We start from the raw sequence: 27202 nt of genomic DNA, 5'->3' as shown, positions 1-27202 counted from the left end.
AAGGAACTAAACAGCAGCAGACTCACAGAACCCAAGAATGGACTAACAGTTACCAAAGGGAAATAAACTGCAGAGGATGGGTAGGAAGGGAGGGATAAGGGGGAAAAAGGGGGCATTACGATTAGCACACACAATGTAGGTGGTTGCACTAGGAATGCAGTACAACACAGAGAAGACCAGTAGTGACTCTATAGCATCTTACTATGCTGATGGACAGTGACTGTAATGGGGTATGTTGTGGGGACTTCATAATGGGGGGAGTCTAGTAACCATAATGTTGCTCATGTAATTGTACGTTAACGATACCAAAATGAAAAATAATAATGATAAATTAAATTTAAAAAATAAAAGAGTGCACAATGGTCCACAGATGATTAAAACATATATTTTTTCCGTAATGATATAAATGGCAGTTTTCTGCTCCTCAAAGGAAATTTGTAAAATACTCAAAACACTCCACTTTAAAGATGATAGTGTTAAAAATAACAAGCCTACAGGCAAAATCCCTTTATCTCTGGCAGAACTCTAAGCTAGCCAAAATCTTCCCCTTCATTCATCTCAGTTCTTTACATGGCCACTAAAATACCTTCAAAAATTTTCCTCTATGCATGACTCAAGTCTTTATTTAAATGACACTTTCTCAATTAGGCTGACCTGCCTACCCTGTTTAATCCGAGACCTACACTCTAGCCCACTCCTCAGCCCCCTACCCTGCTCTGCTCTTTCCTTCCTCCATATGTTACAATTTTCTCATCAGGTTCATTGCCTCTCTCTGGTAAGAGTATAAGTTCCATGAGGGCAGAGATCTTTCTTTCTATGTCTCAAGGACAAAGAACTTTACCTGGCATATTATTGGGTGAACAATAAATACCTGTGGAGTTAAACCCTTACTGGAGTAAAGTAGGATAAATTAATAGTTGCTCATAAAAATGGACACTGCTTACAAACTATCATACCAAATAATAATGTGTTCCTGTCCAGATTATGGTGTACAAGACAACAGAAAAATTCCTAAAATCCACATGTGGTTATATAATTATAAAACTGATTCTGGAAGTAACTGTATCAGAAAAATAAAACTACCATTTCCCTTTCCAGAGTAGACACCTGTGGAAACTACTCATTTACCCAAACATATCTGAAGCTTTTTATATGAATTGCTTTTAGAGTCAGAAAAAAATACATGACTCTTAGAATTATGCAGACCCATCTTCTGTCAGTGTGAAAATTGCTTCATCACCATCTCTAGTGGGCATCCCCAAAATGATACAGCAAAAACTCTTTTGTGAATTAATTTGATTTGGGCAAATGGCCAAAAGCCATTTGGAGGAAAAATATGAAAGTAAGGTTACAAAAATGTGTGACTAATTCAAAACATCTGGAAAATAAATACATAATAAAATACATCTGTATATTTACTATATATCAATAATGAGTTAGAAGAAGGAAGATAACTTCTTATTTGTCAAATAAACAATAAAAATTGATAAATATGAGCTAATATACATTTTCTATTCTTTTCCATTAAGAAAGGAGAAATGTGTACAAAATCGTATCTTTGAAATATTTAGATAAAATAGTGTCTCAAAACTTTTTAAATTGTGGAGGACAAGAGAGTATGGAATGTAGTACACCAAGAGAAACAAATCCCATTTCTATGTTAAAGATTTGATAAACTACTTCAATTCACCTTAGTAGTTAAGAATTAATAGAAATTAATAGTAGTTTAGAATTAATAAGAAAAGTGATCTTTGTAGGAGTTCCTTGATATCTACATACACTAGATTTTATAATTATGGTTCCTCTGTTTAACCTGAATTTTGTAGAAATATTGTTTCAGAAAGTCAATGATGCTCTTATTTTCCTAATGAATAACATTTTAAGGATTTTAAGCATCCTTTTTTTCACATGTATGTCTCATATATCCTCCTCCTCTTTTTCATTCTCATAAATACACACACATACACAGTACATATACCTTCATATTTACATTAAGATGATATTGAAAGAAACAAACATTGGAGAAGAGAATAAAAGTGAAAACTAAGCCAAGCTTATGAGGAATTCTACTGTCCAGGAAGTTCTTTAAGCAACTGTTACCTAGTTGGCACAGCTGTTTTTGTCTGCCAGCAATATTAAAAGCAAGGATAATTTGCAGTTAGTCCCCAAATTGTCATTTTTTTTTCAGAAAAATATGAGAGTAGGAAATAAAATATTTTCTTTGAACTAAAAGATGGAAATCCAAGTCAATGTCAGATACATGGGCATGGAGGACTCTGAAATGTAGGTCCTAACCTTGCCTTGGCTCCTACCTCGATTATCACTTCCTTTTTATTTACTTTGTAACTTATTCAATACCATATACAACATTTATACACAAAGTAGATGCTTAATAAATGTTTGTGCACAGATCTCCACAGTGAAAATCTCATCAAATTCCTTGAGCTCAAAATTCTAGTTTACTTCCATATATAAATGAAATTGTATAATGAAAATATCATATTAAATATTTACTTAGCCCAAAAATGTTCCAGGAACTGTTTTAAGTCTTGGGGAATGCAATGTGAGGAAAAATCAGATGTGGTCCCTACCTGCATGAAACCTAGTGGAAGAATGACATTAATCAAACATACAAATACAAAATGGCAAACTGTGATACATGGTGTGAAGGGAGCTAAAAGGAGTATAATGTGGGATATTCCAGAAACCTCTCCTGAGGAGGTGACTTTGAACTGAAATCTGAAAGTTGAATAGGAATTAATCAGATTAAAACAACAGGATAGTACGTGGCAGACTGAGGGAGAATTGTTCCAGCAAATTCCACAAAACACCTCATGAAAAGACAAAAGCCATATAATGTTTAAGTAATAGCAGGGTGCTCATCATTTGATTAATAAAAATAGAAAACAGTGATATAATATCAAAGGAAATACACCATACATTTCTTTTTAAAATGTAAAAAGAGCAGTCAACTTTTTCCACTTACATATGAATATAGATGTGGAGCCCACACCAGTTTCCTCCTCCTCCTTCTGGAAGATATATAGCTATAATTACTGAAGGGGTGTAATATCCCTCTTAAATGTATATACCTTGGGTAAACTTAAACTACTGTAGTTCTCACACTTCTCTTCCTTGTATATAGTAGACTCCCCAAATCAATGATTGCTGGGTTAAATGAAATTTTCCATGGAGGAATTTAACATTGCATAGCAAATAATCATAAAAATAATGATAAAGATGATAATAAAAGTCATTATAATTTTTTATAACAGCCTATTTTATTTTTAAACAACTATCTGTTAAACGGTATTACCATCATTTTATTTACAAAAGAAATGAGGCCCAAAAAGTTAAGAAAATTTTTCAAGCTCACACTGTTAGAAGTGTAAAGTCAATCTGCTTACTTGACTTCATGTGATTCCCAAATTCCTGCCCTTACCACCTGACTCACAACGATGCTGAACTGCTGACAAAGAATTGGTTCAAAAATCACTGTGCCTCGGACAAACTTGGGTGTCATTTTCAGGTATTTCCAAATTAAAGATTTGCAGAGGGTTTGCTTTTTCTTCCTTCCTTCTTTCTTAAAAAATAGTATTTTGTTTATTAATTTTTTTAGGCTTTTAGTCAGTGAGAATTTGATGCCTAGGAAACTTTGAACATATTGTTTGAAAATAAAAACTAAATAAAACCATATAAAACCTCAACAAGCTTGCTCACTAAGAAGACACATGAACTGCATAAATTTCAAGCCACTGTATTATCTAAATTTCCACAAAATTTGAAATTTGACTGAAGTTAATTAGAATCATGAGGCAAGGTACAGCGTATTTCACTTATTCTAAAATCCCATCAGTTATGAAACACCAAAGCTTCCAACTGAACACAATGCTACTAAGTCACTGTTAATAAGACATATTCCTATTTTAGAGATGTTAAAATGTGAGAAAAGTGGGCCTTAGAATTGATGAAAAGGACAGCAAGCACACTCCAGTACTTCCTCTCCTGTGTGGCTCCTTCCTGAGGCCCAGCACCCCTATCCACGGAGACTGGTTATAGAAGCCATGTGCTTAACTGCCAGGCACCAAAGGCCATAAAACCCACACTTACATTCAGTGAAAATTAAATGAAGGCAGAATTTTGTTTTGTTTTGTTTGTACTTTTGTTTCTCCTGAAGTTATTGTCTATTTAATAAAAAATAAAGATTTACATGAATAATTTTGGGATTGAAAAAAATAAGCTTGGTGCATTTGGCTTCTAAACTGTAACTTAAAATAGAATTCTGACAACCTTTGCCCTGACAAATGTGACTCTGTAAGTCTGTTCTAACAGCATTCTAAAAAGGGATAGCATTTTGTGCTTCAGCTGCCATACTTTTTCATAGTATTTTTTCATAGGATTATATAAACAGTGACCAAAATCCTTAAGGGATAAGATTCAGTTCCTAAAGTAACTTGATACATTAAAGTATTTTAAATGTTATGTTCTTCATTCTATTTCTATTTGAATATGTGCATTTTATTTTTTTCAAGTTTTAAAATATCACATTAAAGCAGACAATTTAAGATTATAACGTGCATATTAAAAAATAGATTCAGGCTTTTGAAGCTTTCATTTAAAAATAAGTTATAAGTCTTCTTCCAGTTCTTTAAAGGACACACAATTATACAGTTATCAGTTTCATTTCAGAGCATATTTTCTTCTCATTTATTACCAAACCTAGCTAAATTTGGGATGAATGTAAAAATGTAGTCATACAAGCTTCATGCGCTATTTAAGTAAATAATATACCACAGATTTCATATACTAAAAGTATAATATAAATGAAACCACTTTGGGTTGTGCAATTTGTTCACATGAATTCCTAATAACATATAGGATGTGATAAATTCGTGGTAATCCAGGCTGACTGCACAATAGAGTGGGAAAGTAAGGTAGACACATGCAGCCTTTGAGGTTTATAGGACATCAGAGCCAGACTTCTCCCACTTAGGAACAGAGGCCCAAGGTCATAATACAAGACACAGAGAAGACCCTAACCCTAGTGCTAGCTGCAAGGAAAAGGAATGCTATTGTATGTGTCAACCAAAGAAAACCTCAACAAGCTCAATTATAGCCAGATATAGTGGAAAGAACTTGGAGTTTGAAATCTCAAGTTCCAGCAACATTATAGCCCCAGACTTCAATATGACTCCAACAGCCCAGAACCTGTAGAGCTTCTATATCTACAAAACTCAGATAACACCTACTTTACAAGCTTCTATTTTCCTAAATGGATGGCACACGGAAAAAATACTACAGGGAGGGAGAATCTGTTTCCTTTGATGGATCAAACAGCAGTATAAACTCTTCCAAAACTGTCAAACTCATGCCAGCAAGATTAGCTGAAAAGTCAAAGGCATGACCCAGCAATCCTCTCTGCAGGTGACGGATATGAAGTCCATCCCTGACATAATGTTTTGGTGTTGGGTTTAATTTCTGGTAGTCTATTCCGTTTTTGTTAACTCCATTTGTCAGTTCTTTGACATTCATTCCTTTTTCTTTCCAATGGCATCTTCTTATTTACTGAGTATTCATAGATATCACTAGAATCTGTCAGGATATGAATAATCGTTAAGAAAAAATAATTTTAACACTATTTAATAATAGGACAATAATTATTAGGGTGATTTTAGGGCAAATAATAGAGCAAAGTTCTTTAATCATTAAGTCATAACTAAGGTAAAACTTCCCTGAACCTAAATTCCACAGAATGAACTTATCTCTGTCAGAGCCTTTTTCACACTGCATAAAAATTAGCTGTGTACTTGCAAATTTTCTATAATTCCTAAGCAAAAGTAACTCATCTTGTTTTTCTCCATATCCCTAAAGTCCATCTCAGTTCCTAGCACACAGTAAGTAGGGGGTTATAAATCAAGTGAAATTTAAAGTCCTGGATAAAAGTTCATCTGCACTAAACTAATTCATTAAGAAAGGAAATTACTTTGACTATTTTATCGGTTTATAATCTAAAAAAGTACATATAGATATTCCTGAATCTAGTCAGATGGTGTCAAAGCTTCTGCCATCTGGTTTATAGGTAAAATTACTTAATTTCCTGTATATAATTAGATGTATGCACTTGTCTAAAATGTAAAGATTTCCAATTTTAAAGAAGATACAAAATTAAGTATTATCTTCAATCTTGCACTAGAAATTCATACCATTTCTACCTCAGTTCTTAATACAGAGATCAAAAATAAATATTACAGGTTACTAAACAAAAGAACATACAGGCCAATTACTTTTGCTTAATAAATACCTCATAGTTAATTATATTGAATGTGGTGATGGGATTCACTTGAAATATATAAAAAATTAAAATATACGGTAAGGAATATGAAATACTAAACAATGATGACATAGATATGCCCTTGAAAATAGTATACATCTCCAAAGCAAATATTCACAGGGAACATTCTCTGATCATAACTACTTGACTTAGGTTTATTTTTATAGGCTGTTGCTAACACAATGGCATGCTTTTAAAAAATGTTCTGTCAAACAAGAGAACCAACTTTAAAAAATTACACTAAATAAATCCTTTTGATAGCTGCCAAATCAGAGTATCTTTAAAGATATCTTTTTTAAAATTGAAGTAATCAATAGTGGTCAAATAAGAAATAAAATCCTAAAATTTTACTGCACCTAAAAACAAGCAAGTCATTTATGGTAGAGGAAAATAAATTAAAATACTATTCATATGGAGAGTAACAGTATTAATGTAATCCATTTATCTTTAAGAAAGATATTTTTAAACTTGCTTTCCTGATTATAGGTTATAAATATCAAAAATTTGCATGTCTTTCATTTGCTATTACTAATTATAATTGTTTAGTTTTTGGTTTCTGGCTTAGGCAATTAAAAAATGATAGTGCTGATTATGGAGATGTGGAAAAATGAACAGGTTTAGAGTACAGAAATCAGAAATTCACTCAGTTTTCTATGAGGTACCCAAGGAGAGATTTCAGAAAGGCATTTGGTAAAGTGCATAAAGGGCTGAAGATGTCAGGATGCCTGAATGAGACAGTAACAGCATAGCGATACAGGCTTAAGGACTCAGGTGTCACACTACTTGGGCTGGAATCTTAGCTCTGTTACTTAGCAGCTGTTGACCTTAATGAGTTATCTAGCTCTGTGCCTCAGTTTCTTTACACCTAAATTGAGATAATAAATAGGTTTGTGTGGGAATTTAAAAATGGACAAACATACAAAACATAATTCTGCTCATTAAATGCCCTGTAAGTTTTGAGTAGTATTATTCTCATCAACAGCAGCAGCTGTTACAGATGATATTTAGTCTTTAGTCACGTTACAGATGATGGGGAGTCTAAAGAGGGAAGAAAAGAGAGAGGAAATCCTGAGTCCAAGCCTTTACCCCAGTATTAGAAATCAGGAAAATTACAATGGGAACTAAAATGTTCCCTGCTAGTGAGGTAGGAGGAAAATACACCAGGAAGGTGTCATGGATGCCACAAGAAGACAGCCTGTCAAGAAGGCCTAAACCCTTGGCGGCACACACTTTCACCCAGTTGTCAGTGTAGTGCAGAAATGATGGCTCCCTTAGGCTCGTGGCTCTCCTAATTTAGATCCAGTTAAAGCCCAAAAAGAAAGACAAAATTTTTTTGAGAGCACAACCCCCAGGAGATTCTTACTGGTATTTTAGCAACCCTCTCTAATTTCTTCCTTTCTTTTTTTTTTTTTTAATCTCCTAGTCTTATTTCAACAAATAAAATTATTTCTTTAAATAGAGAATGAGTTCACTCAACCCAGAAGATACTGTTATATAAAAGACAGTAATCCTTCCTAAATATAGTATATTCATTAAGTATCTTACAGTTTTATATGTCAATTATACCTCAATTGAAAAAATATATACACAGTATATTCAGAGAAGTACTGCTCTTAAAGGTCTAGGGAAAAAGGAAGGGTTTCTGTAGAGAAAGTTTCAAGAGAGCAAATAGTTCTGTCAAAATACAGTTACCTTGTCAGTCTGCAGCTTCTCTAGCAACATTAAAAGAACAGAGTGTGTTATTTCCTCAAAAAGAGCTTCTCCCTAAGTCAAATTCCAGAAATAAACCACCACTCTAAACTCATCTGTTTATTACTTTGGAAAGCATGGAAACTAAAATGCAGCATAAGTTTCCACTAAAGGAAAATTTTATGCTGGTGGAGAGGTAGTATCTAGTTAGATCAAACAACTTTGGAAAATAGAGGGCACACACATCAGTCTGTATATGAAATGTGTATAAGTGTTTTTTTGGGAGGCTTGAACTAACATTTGAAAGCTTTTTTCAACTAAAAACTAAATACCAGGTTTCATTTTCAAGAACACCTTACTGAATAATTTCATTGTTAATACTAAATGGTAATAACAAGGTGGTTACAGATTCTGGTTTTGCGTGTGAATAACTGTTGAATTTTGCTCTGTTCCATCCATGCTTGATCCAGGTCGGCAGTCTCACAGAGATGGGGGGGCAGGTAGAATAGGTTTTTCCTAGCATGCAGCTGAAAACCATGCAAATTCATTGTCACGAACAAGGTGCATTCAAGCTAACATTGTCCAGTGGCATAAATCTCAGGTATCCCATATTGATACTATAAAATTGCTGCCTTGGTTTCTTTCCAGTAGAAATGTTATATTCTGATTATGAAAATAACAGAAGATCACTTTAAAAAACACAGCATAGGAACAAGTGAGGTAGAGAGTGTACATATGTACCAATTCCACTCCACCTGGGAGAAGACATGTAAAGGTTTTGGTTTAATAGCCTCCCAGGCACATTCATGCTAATATATTTCCCTCAATTTCAGGATTCACATTTAAATTTGTTTAAAATTCTGAAATCTGTATGCATCTTAAAATTGATATGTACAATAGTGTTTATCTCATTAATATACATGTATACAGCTATTAGAAAGAATAAGGCAATGGGGCTACAGTCAAAGATCCAGCCAGAAGTAAAGCTTTTCCTCAACTTCAACTTGACTAGCTCTGTATAGTACCTTCTGTTTCTGTGTGTACATGGGTATCCATCACTCAGTGGTATCAAAAGAAGGAATGGTAGCAAAGTAGGGTGGATGTCTTGATCACAGTATGTACTAACAGCTTCCTAGTAACAGGTATTATAAATATACACCACTTACATCTTTTTTTCCTACTTAACTATATGTCGGATATGCTTCTAAGTTGAAACATACAGATGTATTTGCCTCATGCTTTCTAATCATACTAAGTAGGAGTTTAGCATCTTGGCCTAATGATTATTAAATCAGATACAGTAAGACAAGGATCTTAGGCTCCATTATCTTCCTTTACCAGAAGACCTAGAAGCTGGGGCCTGAACTAGGGCATAAGGGCCTCACAAAAGGCATATGTATTTGATACTATGTTTCACTCCATATTTTCTATATACCTGCATTGCTACAATAGGCCAAAAAGTGATGCAGTCCATCAGTGTTTGGTGTACAGGTTGCAAAAAACATAGCTTGTCAGATTTTTGTTTTCCTAATGAATCAAATGACTAGATATTTTTGCATCACTTAGATATACTCCAGTTCTCTGTTTATAATATAGAATAATGTGTAAGAAAACAATGATGAAAGAAGAATTTTGGAATGGGTAAATCATTAAACTGGTATTTTTATCATTCTTACCTCATTTGAAGGAATTGTGGCAAAGGGTTTGATGACCGCAGCCAATGGAATCTGAGCTTGCTTGGCCATATCTGATGTACTTGGGAAACAGTATGTGGTGCAGCGGATATATCGAGGACTGGCATTGCCTGAAACATTCAAAGGGATATGCTTAAAATTTGCTTAGAAGAAGAAAATTTGCCCTATAATGTTTAAATATTTCAAAGGCATTTTTAGATAATGTACTGGTTTATTTATAAATTTGTCTTCATAATTTCTAAAAATTAATGCATTATTGTTGCAATTCTATAATCAGTATCTGAGCACACTGTAATTTCTTGCAAAAGGTAAACTGACTTCTACTGTAAAAATACAGAAGTGCTTTAATTATTATTATTATTATTTTCCTTAAGCATGGGAACTTTATCATTGACAACTCAGAGACTTGAGAGATGTTGAGATTCAATGGGAGGAATAAAACAAAGGCACAAAATATGAAAGAATAAAATTTCTTCTTCATCCTCTTCTACCAAAACATCTTCTATGGGAAAGGTAAAGATTTGTACACTATTTCATATTGGCAAGTGAGACTTTATCAAAAATGATTCCATTTGACTATGTTTCTGTTGAAACTTGGAAACTGAATTTAGAAGCAAAAATTCTACTTGCAACAATCATTTTTTAAACACACTCTAATCTCTTTCTAACATTAGGTTTCCTAACTAAATATCTCTACTTCATGTCATACATTATTATTAAAGCAATATCCATGGCATGAGAATATTTTTGAAACACTAGAATAACTTACCTAAAATCCAATTATGATAAATCATGATCAAAAACTACAATCATCTAACAAATATATATTGAGTATCTAAGTTTTACACACTGTCCTAGGTGCTTCTTTGTAGAGCTTATGAAGGATACAGACAATAATATTAAACCTAATAAATGAGTAAATTTTATAGAACATAATAAGATGATAAACACTATGAAAAAAGGTTAGGGGGTTAAGTGTGCTGTAGTGGGAGGCAGACTGCCATTTTAAATGGTTACAGAGGAGGCTCTATTAAAAAGGTAACATTTGAGCAGACCCCAAGGTGGCAAGGAATTTGCCCAAGTGTCTCAGGGCAGGGCATGCCTGACCCGGTGGAAGAACATCAGAAGGCATGTGTGTGGCCAGCATAGAGCACCTGGAGGGCAGTGTAGCTAGTGCGGAGTTCAGAGAAGTACCAGAGGCCAGGCCAGGTAGACACTTGAGACCATTTTAAATCCTCTGGATTTTACTCCTAGTGAAACAGGTGCCACTGCCAGGTTTTGAGCAGAAGAGTATCATGACATGACTGAGGTTTCAACTACCTGCAATTCTGAGAAAGGACTATAATGGGGAAGAGGAGAACCAGGGAGACCAGTCTGGAGGCTGTGTAGTGGCCACAGGTGAACTGGCAGTGGCAAGGACCAGCCTGGGGCAGGGGAGGGATTGACAAGCGACCAGATGCTGGACAGATTTTAACAGCATAATAACTTCCTTATTGATGGGAATGAGGTATGAGGTGTGAAGACAGGAAATGGGAAAGAAAGAGAGGGTCAGGAATGACTCTGAAGCTTGGCCCTAGGAACAAGAGCATGAAGTAGTAACCTGACGGAAAAGAGAAAGGCTGCAGGCTGAAGGGGTTTTTACTGGCTATGTGGCTGGAGACCAGGAATCTGGCTTTGGTCATGTACAATTTGGAAACTCTATTAAGCAATCAAACAGTGATGCTGAGGAAATAATCAGATACGTGAGTCTGGACATTGTGCTGACAGCTGTGCCAGAGATACACATTTAGGAGTTCTTAGCATATAGATCATATTTAAAGCCATGAAACGAGATTTAAACCACCAAGGGAATAGTTTTGGCCAAAGAAAGATGATGGAGGAGTGATCCCAGGTTCCCTAACACAAAGAAGTCAGAGGAAAAGGAGAAACCAGATGAAGGACAGAGAGGATAAAAAACAAGGGGCACCTGGTGCTCTAGAGGTGAAGTGAAGAAACTAAATCGAGGGAAAGGCATGCTCAGCTGATTATTACACAATGGCAACCAATCAACTAGAAACACAACAAACTAGCATGTACAATAAATCATATGATACCACAGAAATACAAAGAATAATTAGAGAATATTATGAAAAATTATATATGCCAACAAACTGGATAACCTAGAAGAAATGGACAACTTTCTAGAAAATCTGAACAGACCAATAACCAGCAACGAAATTGAAATGCTAATCAAAAAACTACCTAAGAACAAAACCCATGGACCAGATGGCTTCACTGCTGAATTTCATCAAACATTTAGTGAAGACCTAATATCCATCATCCTTAAAGTTTTTCAAATAGTAGAAGAGGAGGGAATATTTCCAAACTCATTCTATGAGCCCAGCATCACTCTAATACCAAAACCAGGCAGGCACCACAGAAAAAAGAAAGTTACAGACCAATATCCCTGATGAACATAGATGCAAAAATACTCAACAAAACATTAGCAACACAAATTCAAAAATACATCAAGAGGATCATACACCATGATCAAGTGGGATTCATCTCAGGGATGCAAGGATGGTACAACATTCAAAAATCCATCAACATCATCCACCACATCAACAAAAAGAAGGACAAAAAACACATGATCATCTCCATAGATGCTGAAAAGCATTCAACAAAATTCAATATCCATTCATGATAAAAACTCTCAACAAAATGGGTGTAGAGGGCAAGTACCTCAACATAATGAAGGCCATATATGACAAACCCACAGCCAACATTATACTTAACAGCGAGAAGCTGAAAGCCTTTCCTTTAACATTGGGAACAGGACAAGGATGCCCACTCACCCCACTTTTATTCAACATAGTTCTGGAGGTCCTAGCCACAGCAATAAGACAACACTAAGAAATAAAAGGCATCCAGATTGGCAAGGAAGAAGTTAAACTGTCCCTGTTTGCAGATGACATGATATTGTACATAAAAAACCCTAAAGAATCCACGCCAAACTACTAGATCTAATATCTGAATTCAGTAAAGTTGCAGGATACAAAATTAATACACAGAAATCTGTTGCATTCCTATGCACTAACAATGAACTAGCAGAAAGAGAAATCAGGAAAACAATTCCATTCACAATTGCATCAAAAAGAACAAAATACCTAGGAATTAACCTAACCAAGGAAGTGAAAGACCTATAACCTGAAAACTACAAGACACTCTTAAGAGAAATTAAAGAGGGCACTAAAAAATAGAAATTCATCCCATGCTCTTGGCTAGGAAGAATTAATATTATCAAAATGGCCATCCAGCCTAAAGCAATCTACAGATTCAATGCAATCCCTATCAAAATACAAACAGCATTCTTCAATAAACTAGAGAAAATAGTTCTAAACTTCATATGGAACCACAAAAGACCCTGAATATCCAAAGCAATCCTGAGAAGGAAGAATAAAGTAGGGGGAATTATGTTCCCTGACTTCAAGCTCTACTACAAAGCCATAGCAATCAAGACAATTTGGTACTGGCACAAGAACAGACCCATAGACCAGTGGAACAGAACAGAGAGCCCAGATATAAACCCAAGCATATATGGTCAATTCATATATGATAAAGGAGCCATGGATATACAATGGGGAAATGACAGCCTCTTCAACAGCTGGTGTTTGCAAAACTGGACAGCAACATGTTAAAGAATGAAACTGGATTATTGTCTAATCACATACACAAAAGTAAATTCAAAATGGATCAAAGACCTGAATGTAAGTCATGAAACCATTAAACTCTTAGAGAAAAACACAGGCAAAAATCTCTTGGACATAATCATGAGCAACTTCTTCATGAACATATCTCCCCGGGCAAGGGAAACAAAAGCAAAAATGAACAAGTGGGACTATATCAAGCTGAAAAGCTCTATACAGCAAAGGACACCATCAGTAGAACAAAAATACATCCTACAGTACGGGAGAATATATTCATAAATGATATATTCGATAAGGGGTCGACATCCACATTATATAAAGAGCTCACACACCTCAACAAAAAAAAAGGAAATAATCCAATTAAAAAATAGGCAGAGGATCTGAACAGACACTTCTCCAAAGAAGAAATTCAGATGGCCAACATATGAAAAGATGCTCCACATCCCTAATCATCAGAGAAATGTAAATTAAAACCACATGAGATATCACCTCACACCAGTAAGGATCGTGAACATCCAAAAGACAAACAACAACAAATGTTGGCGAGGATGTGGAGAAAGAGGAACCCTCCTACACTGCTGGTGGGAATGTAAATTAGTTCAACCATTGTGGAAAGCAGTATGGAGGCTCCTCAAAAAACTCAAAATAGAAATACCATTTGACCCAGGAATTCCACTCCTAGGAATTTACCCTAAGAATGCAGGAGCCCAGTTTGAAAAAAACATATGCGCCCCTATTTTTATCGCAGCACTATTTACAATAGCCAAGAAATGGAAGCAACCTAAGTGTCCATCAGTAGATGAATGGATAAAGAAGAGGTGGTACATATACACAATGGAATATTATTCAGCCATTAGAAGAAAACAAATCCTACCATTTGCAACATGGATTGAGCTAGAGGCTATCATGCTCAGTGAAATAAGCCAGGTGGAAACAGACAAGTATCAAATGACTTCACTCATCTGTGGAGTATAAGAACAAAGAAAAAACTGAAGGAACAAAACCGCAGCGGACTCACAGAACCCAAGAATGGACTAACAGTTACCAAAGGGAAAGGGACTGGGGAGGATGGGTGGGAAGGGAGGGATAAGGGGGAAAAGGGGCATTACGATTAGCTCACATAATGTAGTGTTGGGGACATGGGAAAGGCAGTATATACAGAGAAGACAAGTAATGATTGTATAGCATCTTACTACACTGATGACAGTGAATGTAATGGGGTATGTGGTGGGGACTTGATAATAGGGGGAGTTTAGTAACCATAATGTTGTTCAGGTAATTGTACATTAATGATACCAAAAAAAAAAAAAAAACAGAGAGAGACCTGGAAGAAGGGATATCTTTATCAAGCAAAAGAGAAAGCCAACACCAGGTTGAGACTTCAGTTTTCCTACATTTACTCAGGGTTCCAGAGTCAAAGCCAAGTCTGATTTTGTTGGTTCTGTGTCTCTTATAAAGTCCATCTTGCTAGCCTTAAAGAGTAAAGGTTAAGGTTCAAGATCAAGTGACACTAAGTACCAGGCCAAATGAAATCAAAAGTACATCACCCTTGTTCTCCAAATAATCATAGAAGACCAAAAATCCCCAGCCAAAGGAGAACTCGAAGTAGAAGTTCCTCATGGAGAAGAAATAGGAGGTGGTCTGATAGCCTTAAAGTGTCTCGACACAGGTGATTTTCTTACAGCCGGTCTAAATCTCGCTCAAAGTCACTACCAAGGTGGTCTACCTCAGCAAGGCAGTCAAGAACTCCAAGAAGGAATGGTTCTTGAGGACGGTCAAGGTCCAAGTCCTTACAAAAAAGGTCCAAGTCAATAGGAAAATCACAATCAAATTCACCTCAAAAGCAGACTAGCTCAGGAACAAAATCAAGATCACACGGAAGACATTCTGACTCCATAGCAAGCTCCCTGTGTAAGTCTCCCAAAGGGTATGCCAATTTTGAGACTAAATGGCAAACAGCAAAACACTCTCATTTTTTATCACATTCCAGATCTTGGAGTTACTTTCATAAAAATATTTGGTGAACAACAACAGAAGAGCACTGTGTAGTTTTTAAGTTATTAAACCTATCATTATGTTAAATAAAACTTCTTCAAGGCTTACAAAAAAAAAGAAATATGTATGTGAATGAGCTCATGAAGGTGACTAAAACTTTTGTTTCAGGAAGATAATGCACACAACAAAGTTTTTTAAAAACAACTAAGAATTTGTTTATAAAAGGTATGTCAAAGTGGGGCTGTAGTGGACAATTTAGCATCCTCAGTAATGAAGATTCGAAACTCTTTAAAATGCTTACTAAAGAGCATTATGGGATAATCTGACTGAGTAAATTCAATAAATTATTCATTCAACAAACATTTAGAAACTAAGCCCCATGCTAGGGGTTTGGAGTTAGAACCAAGTGACACCTCTGGCTTCAAGGCCTGGTAGGAGACAGTGGTAATAAAAATAGATAATTGCAACATAGCATGGTAAGTATCACAAAAGAGCAAATCGAATAAGAAGTGGCCCTAGGCAGGCAATGAGTTTGTCGTGGGAATCAAGAGGTGACTACACAAAGCATACAGTGTTTGAACAGGATCTTATAGGATGTGCAGAAGCACAGAAATAAGGGACAAGTTGAATCTTAAATTGGATTCTATCACCAAAGGGGTAGTATTTTTAAAGTAGGTGTTTTTCTTTATTGGCTCCACCAATAACCAGTTGTGTGGTCTTGGGCAAGTCACTTAACCTCTCTGGAGCCTTACTGCCCTCACATCCATAAAGTGGGAGTGCTTAGCAAATGGATACCAAGGTTCCTTCTGGCTCTATATTCTCTTTATGTCTGCGAATTTCTGTACATGTCTGAGACCCTTGGGCTATACCCTAAAAAATCCACTAGTATTAGCTAATAAGCCAGACCAGACATAGAGGATTCACAGCAAATGGGCATGACTGGGCCAGCTTCAAGGATCCAGGCCAGGCAGTTCTCTTCTTGCCAAGGCCTGGACTGCAGCCTAAGCAGAGATGATGATGATCGGACCCTGCCACCTCGCTAGTCCTTCCTTCTCTTCCTACTCCTTCCTTCATACTCTTTCCTTACATATGCCATGTGACCCAGCAATTCTACTGCTAGGTATATACTCAGAAGAACTGAAAGCAGGGCCTCAAGCAGATGCTAGTACACCCATGTTCAGAGAAGCCACAAGGCTGCTAAGGATATCCACCTCAGCCAAAAGGCAGAAACAACACAAATGTCCTACACCAGATGAATGGATAAACAAATTATATAAACATGAAAGTGAACATTATTCAGCCTTAAAAAGAGAGAAATTCTGATACACACCAGAGCATGAGTGAACCTTGAAAATATTATGCTAAGTGAAATAAGCCATACATAAAGGGATAATATTGTATGATTCCACTTATATGAGATGCCCAGAATAAGTGAATATACCCAGAAAGTAGACCAGAGATATGAGAACTGGGGGGAGTAGACTGGGGGGAGCTATCATTGAGTGCATATAGAATTTCAGTGTAGGATGATGGAAAAGTTCTGGAAGTGAATAATGATGGTTGCAAAACATCATGAATGTAATTAATGCCACTGAATTAGAAACATAAAGATGGTTAAAATGGCAAGTTTTATTTTATGTTTAGTAGTCACACACAAAAAAATCACCTGTAAGTTCAAAAAGAAAACTAAACAAAAACACAAAACATTCTGAGGGTGCTGCTCCTTAACACGCGTGCTCTCCCCCACCGCCACACTGTGGCACATTCCCTGTCCTCTGCCTGCCAGTCTTCTCCTCTCCTTCTGGTTTACACATGCTCACCTAAGACTCAGCTTAGTTGTCCCCACTCTAGCAGGACAGGCTGGGTTAATTATCTGGTTAGTTACCTCACACTTAAGTTCCCGTGGCAATATGTCTTTTATCCTTCTATTATAACATTTATCTCACTGGATCACTATTTAGTTATCTTTTCTCCTGCCAGATTGTACACTAATTTACAAATAGAACCATGTGTTCCAATTCTGAAAAAAGGCAGTACATGACTGGTTAAGTACATTGGCTATAGCATCAGAGCTTAGCTTCAAATCTTAGCTTTGCATCCCAGTGGCTCTGTATCTTTGGGTAAGGTAACTAACATTTTGTCTTTCAGTTTCACACTCTATAAAATGAAGATGATATTAATGCCTATCCCATACAGGAGGGATGAAATGAATTAATCCACATAAAGTGTTTAGAAGATTGTCTTGAAGCATAACAGTGGGAACTAAATAAATATTTCTTGAGTGCATGGATGAATGACTGAGTGAATGAACAGATGGGACTCTGCTCCCAGGCAGCTCCCTGTCTTGTGGAAGAGACAGACCCAATCCACAGTAAAATTTCATGGGAGAGGAGCTATGAGAGATGTATACATGAAGCACCATGAGGGAAGAAACTGGAAATTTCCAAAAGAAAATTTAAATCGAGTTTGGAAAAACTAAGAATTTCCCAAGTAAAGGGTGAGAGTTATGTATTCCAAGTACATTTGTTCAATAAATATTTATTGGGCATCCATTATGTCCTAGATACAGGTGAATTTCTAGGGATACAAATGTGAACAAGAAACAGCCCCTAGTCTGTTGCAGAGAAAACAGCACAAAGTGAGAATTGGACGTGATGGAAGGGAGTGAGTTTGGTGTGGCTGAGGCAGATGTAAAGGAAGAAGAAGGTGGGAGAAGATGCTGGTCAAAATACTATTTAAGTTGTAAAAAGCCTCAAACACTGTTTTATATTAATTTAAAACATTAAATGAATAAATATTAAAGACACTCAGGTAACACTAGAAGGTGAAATGAATTTGCCATTTTGTAGATCAACAATGATAGAAAAAGATCAGCAACTTCATATAGCTTCAATCTACTACAGACCAGGTCCTAAGTGCTTTACAAACATGAACTCATCCAACAAGTTTAGACGGATTCTGTCAGTAATGAAGGATTAACTGTTTTCAGAATAAGAAATGAAATAACTTGAACTGTGTTATAATATTAATATCTAAAATAATAACATCATGTGTAATGTATATCAAACCCTTCTACACATCAAGCCCCCTACATACATGTAAGCATACTTAGACACATACACACACACACAGAGTCTCCTCTAATTCCTACATCGGCCCTGCAGGGCAGATCTTAGTCCTCACTTATCACTGAGAGCAACAGTGAGGTGCAGAGGGGTGAGATGAGCTAAGCTCGTGCTTGTTTGTGTACCAATTTAGTGTAAGATGTCTAGGATTGAGTACGTAACCCATTGAAATGGTATATTCAGTATCTGAGACATCAGATTTCATCAGGTTGTACGTTAACTTGCCATAAAAGATAGAACACTGTATTCCTGGAAAGATCAAACCTCCACAAGGACAGATATATTAGATTGACAGCAGATACAGGACAGAGTCAACAGGCACAGAGTTCCTCATCCTAGCTTAAAAGTGGGAAAACAGAACCCAAATGCTAAAGGACCTATTGAAAACGTATTGCTGGGGCTAGAACCAGGTATGCTGACCTCTCAAGTGTTCAGTTGCCTACTGCTCTGCTCATGTTATCCTGCCAGGTTCCAATGTAGTAATAAGCAAATTAAACCAAAGTAGGGCATGAACTTATTTAATTTAAAATAAAGCATTTTCTTAAACTGCACTGTATCTCACCAGACATGCTCTAGACTTCTACAAGCAGAGAACAGAATTCAGCTGATAGTACATTCCCCATACTTGAGTGAGTGATTGATGGCGAACTGGTACTCATTACCAGCTATAAAGAGAGTCCCCATCAATGATAGCATTACTGACAGGCATCATTATATTTTCTTTAAAAAAAAAGGATGAGAAGTTTTAAAACCTCAATCAAAAATAACATTGAAAATAAATACCTTGGTCTTGTATCACACTATCTGTAGTGACCAGCGGAGGGACTTGGCCCCTGGTATTGGTGGCATAAACTTGTCCACCTCTGGCGGCTCTGTCATTCTCGATCACCTGAATCTGTTAACATATCAAGAGCAAGTTAAAGTTAAGATTCTTCCCAACATTCTCTTTCTCCCTCACTCTCATTTTTCACACAAACAAAAACAGGCACTTCCTAAATCCTGTCAGTTCATTTCAGATCAAAATCTCATTAAGAACCTACCATGCCTTCAGTTCCACTTTTGTTTACTTCCACAATTTTAAATCAATAGTTTCTATTCTGTAATAATCTGAACTTCTGTCCCTGACCCTTCAGAGAACTGTATTTTTATTCAGTCTGTTCATTGGGACCATAGGTAAGCATTTTTTTAAAAAAGATTCTGGTAGAAAAAGAAATTGAAAATAACTTTTTTAAACAAAATATTTTTTGCAGTTAAGTAAAACACTAAAAGGCTAAAATCATTAAATCCAGAAGAAATTATTTACAATACATAACCTAAAAAGCCTTAGAATTTTCTCCTCAAATCCCTCTTGATCATCAGTTTGCCTTTCAAGTGTCCCCCACTGCACCCCTGCTCCGTGAGCCATAGAACAAACAGTATAATGTTCCCATGTGGGTTTTGCCTATGTTATAGAAATGAGAAGGAACAAGTCCCTCTTTTGTCACCTAGTTCAAAACATGGGTATTTCTCTACTAAAACAGTTATTGATTAAGATTATAGAGATAAAAATTTCTCTCTCTGATGACTTGTCTAGGGATGAAGGTAATGAGCAAAACTGAGTAGTAGGGAGTTAAGAACAAGAAGGAATCCTAAAATTATCCCCCTCTCCTTTTTTATCGTCTCCCTGCCCTCACTTGTGCTATAGGACAAAAGAGACAAGAGACAAGGGGGTCAAAATCAGAAGGAAGTAAAAACTAGGAAAAAAGGGAGAAGTGAGATTAGTGTCCAGACTACAGAACATAGCTTTGGAGGACATGTCATTTATAATCCAAAAGAAACTACTAATAATATGAAACTGTTTTCCCCCAAACTCTGAAATAAATATTATCTTCTCCATTGTCCCCTCCCATCTCATCCAATTCAAGCCCTAGCTGGCACTAATAACATTAGTTTTATGGAATAAAATTTAGCCTACCTTTAAATCTCCAGATTTCTCTCCTTCTAATTTCATAGGATTTGAATTCTCATCAAATTAAGGATATAGAATATGCTCTAAACATAACTACTATAAGATTCAGATAAGCTACCATAGACAGAGACAAGAAGCAAACAGAAAAATCAAAACCCTATAATTACATTCTACATTTCAACTACAAGGTTAATCTGGCTCACTTAAAATGATTGTTTTTATATTACCAATATTTATTGTAATCATTTCAACCAATGAAGTGTCAACTGTCAAAGCAAGGTAAAAGCCATAATCTATATATTAAACATAAAGAGTTCTCAGTCCTCAAACAGACTCTATTTCCAAAAAGCTCATTTTTAAATTAGCTGTTTACAATTTACAAAGTACTGTCCCCACAGAAACAATGTCACATGTGGTAATTACATTTCTGCATTAATCAACATCCTGGCTGGGATTCTACAAAAAGAATAGGAAATATTACAATAGTTCTAGTAATTTTTAAACACATAGGCTTTTTTAATTCACCTCAAATGCATGTTCTCAAAAAAAATAGTCTTGGAGAATAATGCACAGAAATTTCAAAGGAGATTTTAGACTGTGACTCAGTACTTACAAGGTTTTGATTTGATGACAGTGACTCTTGATAATACCAAAGCTACCTCAAAACATATAGATTTCTTTTTCCTTCAGAAGATGTGCCTCTAGAATTACTGTCACACTTATGTACTTTGAACAGAGTATACTGGGTTCATAAAATAGAATCAGGAAAGAGAAAAAGAGAAAGTCATTCTTTCGAGATAAATGAAAAAGAAGAGTAAGAATCAGGTAAAGACAAGGTAAGAAGGTGTGTGCACAGCTAAGGCAGGCTGTTTAAAGCAGAATTACTTGGACTTCAGGGTGGTGAGAGAAAGAGGGGTATGGGAAGAGCTCAGCCTCTGTATGGTCCTCCCAGATACAGAAAGACAGTAAGGAAGAGTTTTAATGATGACACCAGTTTCTTCACTTCAAAATGTGGATAATACCACCATCCACAAGGACTGGCATGTAACAGAAATTCAGTAAATATGAGTTCACATCTTTCTTTACAGAAGGAAGAATTTATTTAGTTAGCAAAAGCATGTTACTTTGGTAAGAGGAACATAAACAGGCTCCATGCAGCATTGCTATTTCATTACCTTTAAGATAAAAATAGTACTGGACTGATTTGTATGTATGTGTTTTAAGGGTCTTGGATGAAATCACAGCAATATTGCTTATTGCTTTTGTTGTTAAAATTCACTCCATTCAACAAATTTGTGAATGCATACTATGTACCAGGCCCTGTCCTATGTATTGGGGACACAATAGTGAACAAAACCAAATCCCTAACCTCATGGAGACGAATTATAGTATGGACGACAGACAATAAATAAACAAATGCACAGGAAGATAAATACTATGTCAGAGAGTAATAAGTGCTTTAGATATGGAGTGATATGGATGGGGTGCCAGGGAGATTGGGGATGAGCAATGAGGAAATGAAAGAAATGAGGAAATGGGCCATGCCTTGCATTCATCCAGGGGAAGAGAATCTAGGCAGAGGAAATATCAAATGCAAAGGCTTGGGGCAGGAGTACACTTGGTGTGTTTGAGGAATAACAAGGCAGCTAACGTGGCTGAAGCAGTGAAGAGTGGTAGGAGCGCAGGTCAGGGTGTGTGTGTGTGTGTGTGTTCGTTCTAATGGAGGAGTTCTGGGGGCTTGTTCTGAGCCACGTGTGTGTGTGTGTGTGTGTGTGTGTGTGTGTGTGTGTGTGTGTGTGTGTTCGTTCTAAAGGAGGAGTTCTGGGGGCTTGTTCTGAGCCACGTGTGTGTGTGTGTGTGTGTGCGTGTTTGTTCTAAAGGAGGAGTTCTGGGGGCTTGTTCTGAGCCACGTTAACCTGACTTGTAATTTGGAGGAGTACTGGGGGCTTGTTCTGAGCCACAGAGCCAGGAGACCAGGTGTGTGTGTGTGTGTGTGTGTGTGTGTTCGTTCTAATGGAGGAGTACTGGGGGCTTGTTCTGAGCCACGTTAACCTGACTTGTGATTTGAAGGGATCATCTGGCTGCTCTGTGCAGGCAGAAGAGCCAGGAGACCAGTTAGGGGGCTCTTAGAATAATCCGAGCAGATACACGGAAGAGGCTTGAACCAGGATGAGCACATAGGGCAGTACCAGGACCTATAGAATTAGCTAAAGGACTAAATGTGAGATGTGCAGGAAAGAGAAGCAAAGATGATGCCACATCTTTTGGCCTGAGGAACTCGATAATGGGGGTGGAGTCTGGATTTCAGGGGATAGGTCTTGACTAGGAATATCTACATTCTCATTTAAACCTAGGAGGGTGGGTGGGCTCGCCTACGCCACTTCTTCATGTACATAAGTGAGAGAGATTCTGACTCTTTAGGTCTGGGGTGGTGCCTGAGAAGCTGAGTTTCTAGTAAGCTCCTGGCTGGTGTGGATGAGGTACCTGGCGAGTGCCGACCTAGGCAGTCAATGTGGAGAAGAAGACAGATCCAAAGACTAAGCTTTGGGATACTTCTAACACTAGGAGGTCAGAGAGAGTGAGGCGAAACCCAGGAAAGAAACAAGAAAAAACTACCAGTCAGTTAAGCAGAGATGCAAATGAGTGGTGGTGTTCTAGAAACCAAATGAAACAGTGGTTGGAGAAGGAGAGAATGAACAGGTGTGTCAGATGGCTGCTGATATGTCGAGACAGATGAGATCTGAGAACTGACCATAGATTTGGCAATGGGAGGTCATTGGTGCCCCAGACAAGCATAGTATTGGTGAGGTGGTTGTGATGCGATCTCAATAGGAATAGGCTCAAAAGGGAAAAAAAGAGGAGGAGATGATCTGAAGAGAGTGGGTATAGGCAACTCTTCTGGGGATTTCTTGCTATAAAAGATAGCTACAAAAAGTGGGGAGGGAACGGATAGAGATTTGGGGAAGGGACAAGAAAGACTCCTTTATTAATGATGAGAGGTATTATAGGATGTTTATATTCTGATGAGAATGATCAAGACAAAGAAAAACTGAAGTTTGCCTTCAAGTAAGTATACACGACGCAGGAGAGAGGGGATGTGCTGGTTAGGTCTATGTGCCAACTTGGCTAGGCCTTGATACCCAGTTTTTGGTCAAAGCCTGGAAAGGTACTTTTTAAAATGTGATTAACATTTAATCAGTAGACTTTGATACACAGATTACCCTCCAGTATGTGGTGGGCTTCAAATGATTGAAGTTAAATTTCTTTAACTTCAAATGATTCAAATCCAATCATTTGAAGTCCTTAGGAGAAAAAAACAGAGGTGCCCCAAGGAAAAGGGACATTTTGCCTCCAGATGGCTTTGGATGTGAGCTGCAGAACTAAATATACTTTGGGTCCACATCCTGTGGACCTACCCTGCAGATTGCAGACCTGCCAATTCCCACAACTGACAGGCCAAGTAAATCTCTCTCTCTCTCTTTCTCTCCCTCTACTATTGATATATCTATACTCATATATCCTACTGGTTCTGTTTCTTTGAAGAACTCTGACTAATTAAGGGAAAATTTGCTGGATGGTTATTCTTGTGAGGCCATAAGGGATGGGATCTAGAGCACAAGTGGAAGTGAGGGCTTGGTTAGGAGTATGGACAAGCTTATCCACAGTAACAGAAGGAAAGGGGAATAAGTGGGCACAGATGCAGGGGGATACAGTTGTACAGCATGCACAGGTTCTCTTTGGATTGTTTCTATTCTCTCAGTGAGGACTGTTTCTATTCTGAGTGAAATAAGAAGCAGTATTATCAATAAAGAGTCATAAAGAGGAAGGCAGTGTTAGGAGTTTGAAAAGAGAAGAAATGCTAGTCACCCAGGAAAACAGGAGAGTCAGTGAGGTTGGGTGAAGGTCTTCAAACTTGCTACAAATTAGAATCATCAGGGGAGCTTTGAAAAATCGTAATGTTCAATCCATATCCCTGTCCAATTAAACAGAATTAGTGAAACATGGCATCAGTATTTTTAAAAGCTCCACCAGTGATTCTTTTGTGCAGCAAGATTTTAGGATCACATGACTACAGGTTCACTTTAGTGCAGTGGTCATGAGTTGAAAGTGAGACCATCTGCATGGTGTGCATCTTTCTCAAGTCACATTCAGTACTCAGTGGGCAGGCACACAAAAGGTAGAGAATTGGTTTAACAATAAATGGGATTTTTCTAGGTGATTTCAGTGGAGTAAGAGGGGAAAAGGAGTTGAGGGCAGAGGATGTATGGAGTAGATTTATAATCATGATTCACATAATCTAAGCTGCATAAGAGAAGTGAGAAGATGAAGGTGGTGCAAGTCAAAGAAAACTTGATGAAAAGTCAGTAGGTTGTAAGTCCTAGTGGGTGAATTATTATTGAAGTTTCCAAAAGGGAATGAGCTAAAAAGACAGGAGGCAGTGGTTAGAGAATGGGAGATTTTATAGGTGTATTGTAATTGGTAATGACAGGATCTATGGTAGGATATGGTAGCTATGGATAATTGAGGTGTGATGGATGAAAAGGATTTTGGGAGCAAAGATCAAGAATTGAGAGATCATGGAAATGAAAGACTATAAATGGATAGTAAAATTGCCAATAATTATAACAGAAATAATACTGGAGAGCTTAACAGTGAACCTGAAGCTTTTTTAAAACTTCAGAGAATGAAATGGAATGACCCAGAGGGTCTGTAGATGTTATGTATAAGCAGAGAAACAAGAAGTCAAAATGAATTCAGTGTAAATATGTGGTATTTCTTTAACTGGAATGATGAAAGAATATTAAAGCATAAAAGTAATGGCTAGTAATGTGATTATCCATAAAGGCACTAAGAGTTACCAAAACTTTATTTCTAACATGTTATAGCATCAGATACTTTATCACAAATCTTTGAGTTTATATTCAAATAAACATAGAATAAATAATACATTACAGAAATAGCCCAAATCCTCTACCCATCCCTGTATTTGCAGCTCTTCCCATCAAGAGGCAGAGTCTGTCTTTCTACCCCTTGACTCTGGGGTGGTCTTGGGACTTGCTTTGGTTGAGAGATGTCATGAGTGGCAAGGTGCCAGTTCCAAGCCAAGTCCTCAAGAGGCCTTGCATATTCCTACTTTCCCTCTGGATCCCTGCCACTGCCATGTGACCAAACTTGATCTAGCCTGCTTGCTGACACGGCCCAATCACCCCCAGCTAACAGGTGCCAAATACCAGCCACATGAATGACACCAGCTCTAGTGGGCTTGACGGTGGCCCCAGAAAGATATATCCTTGTCATAGTCCCTGAGACCTGTGACTGTTACCTAAATTAAGCATCTATAGAAAGGGCACTTATCCTGAATTACCTAGGAGGTTCCTGAGTGGAATCACATGTCATCATATAAGAAACAGGCAGACGAAGTTCTAAGATGGACGCCAAAAGAAGACACAGAGAAGAGGAGGAGGCAATGTGAAGGCAGAGGCAGAGACTGAAGTAATGTGGCCATAAGCCAAGGAATGTCTGGAGCCACCAGAAGCTAGAAGAGTTAAGGAATGGATTCTCCTTGTCTTGGAGGGAACAGAGCCCTGGCAACACATTGACTTCAGACTTCTGGCCTCAAGAACTGTAAGAGGATAAACTTCTATTGTTTAAAGTTACCTAATATATGGTAATTTATTATAGCAGCCACAGGGAACTAATATAGCATTCTAGACAACTGAGATGCCAGCCAAGCCTCCAGCTGATCCTAGATGTACAAGCCAGTCCAGCCCAAATCAGAGGAGCCTAGCTCAGATTAACAGAGCTGCACAGAGGACCTACTGACTCATGAACGTTAATGAACAATAGTTGTAAGTTACTAAGTTTGGTGGTGGTTTTTTACACAGTGAAAGTTAGCTATTATGGTGGCTCTTCTTGTTTCTTAGTCTATCTCTAACTGTTTCTACTCATGTTTATAGAACTACTTCAAAGACCAAAGTTAGCTGTGTCAACTTGTGGAAGGGCTTTGCATCCCTGCTCATTGCCACAAGACCTGTGGTTTCTCCTGAACGAGGGGTATACATCCCTGCCCATGACAGCAGGCTTTGTCAGATGACTTGCTTTGGCCATCGGCATGTGAGTAGTTGTGCTAATACCACATCTGAGTAGAAACATTACCAGCTATCACACCTTTCAGCCAGTTCTCTTTCTTTTATCTCTTTCTCATGAGAATAATATGTCCCTAGTACAGCATATGCCCCTTCACCTTAGATTCTGGAATGAGAAGGGCAATGGAGCAGCACCTAAAGCCAAACAGCAGCTGCTGCACCTACATATAACCTGAGACAAACAAATCTTTGCAGTTGTAAACAAAGTTGAGGACTGTTTGTTACACAGAATAACCTACTAAAAGCTGACTGATACAATTATTAAAGAGTAATCCTCCAAAAAAAATCAACTAGGTGGAGAAGATAGTTCTAATTTTAAATAGAACAATTTTTTGCTTTTTTCATATGCAAAGTATAAAATACTTTGTACTTTCTCTATGGGTATCTTACCCCTACTGTAAAAGGTCTTTTACTTATATAAAATAGCATATTTATATCCTCTTACTACTAATTACTCATTAGATATCAACAAATACTGATATATAAAACAGTCAATATAAACATCACAGATCCTTCCAAGTTTATATGATACAGAAAAAAAAAAAAAACCTACAAGGCTGTTCCTCTCATGGAGACCCCAGTGTGCCC

The 27202-nt window shown here is 37.2% G+C and overlaps 1 protein-coding gene and 1 pseudogene across 2 annotated transcripts in view; one reads left to right on the top strand and one right to left on the bottom strand.

Moving 5' to 3' along the window:
* Positions 1-27202, bottom strand: part of SEC24D (SEC24 homolog D, COPII coat complex component) — a 126138-nt gene that overhangs the window by 81024 nt on the left and 17912 nt on the right. For both annotated transcript variants that reach the window (XM_036908599.2, XM_036908600.2), the window contains exons 7-8: positions 19304-19415; positions 9697-9824 (exon numbers count right to left, since the gene is read on the bottom strand). In XM_036908599.2, the coding sequence (XP_036764494.2) occupies positions 9697-9824; positions 19304-19415 (240 nt within the window). The remainder of the gene's footprint in view (positions 1-9696; positions 9825-19303; positions 19416-27202) is intronic.
* Positions 14651-19284, top strand: LOC130683835 (serine/arginine-rich splicing factor 12-like; annotated as a pseudogene).

Source organism: Manis pentadactyla, chromosome 5 (assembly GCF_030020395.1).
Source record: "Manis pentadactyla isolate mManPen7 chromosome 5, mManPen7.hap1, whole genome shotgun sequence".
Lineage (NCBI taxonomy): Eukaryota > Metazoa > Chordata > Mammalia > Pholidota > Manidae > Manis > Manis pentadactyla.
The sequence above is the reverse complement of the archived record's forward strand: the minus strand, read 5'-3'. Positions and strand labels throughout refer to the sequence as shown.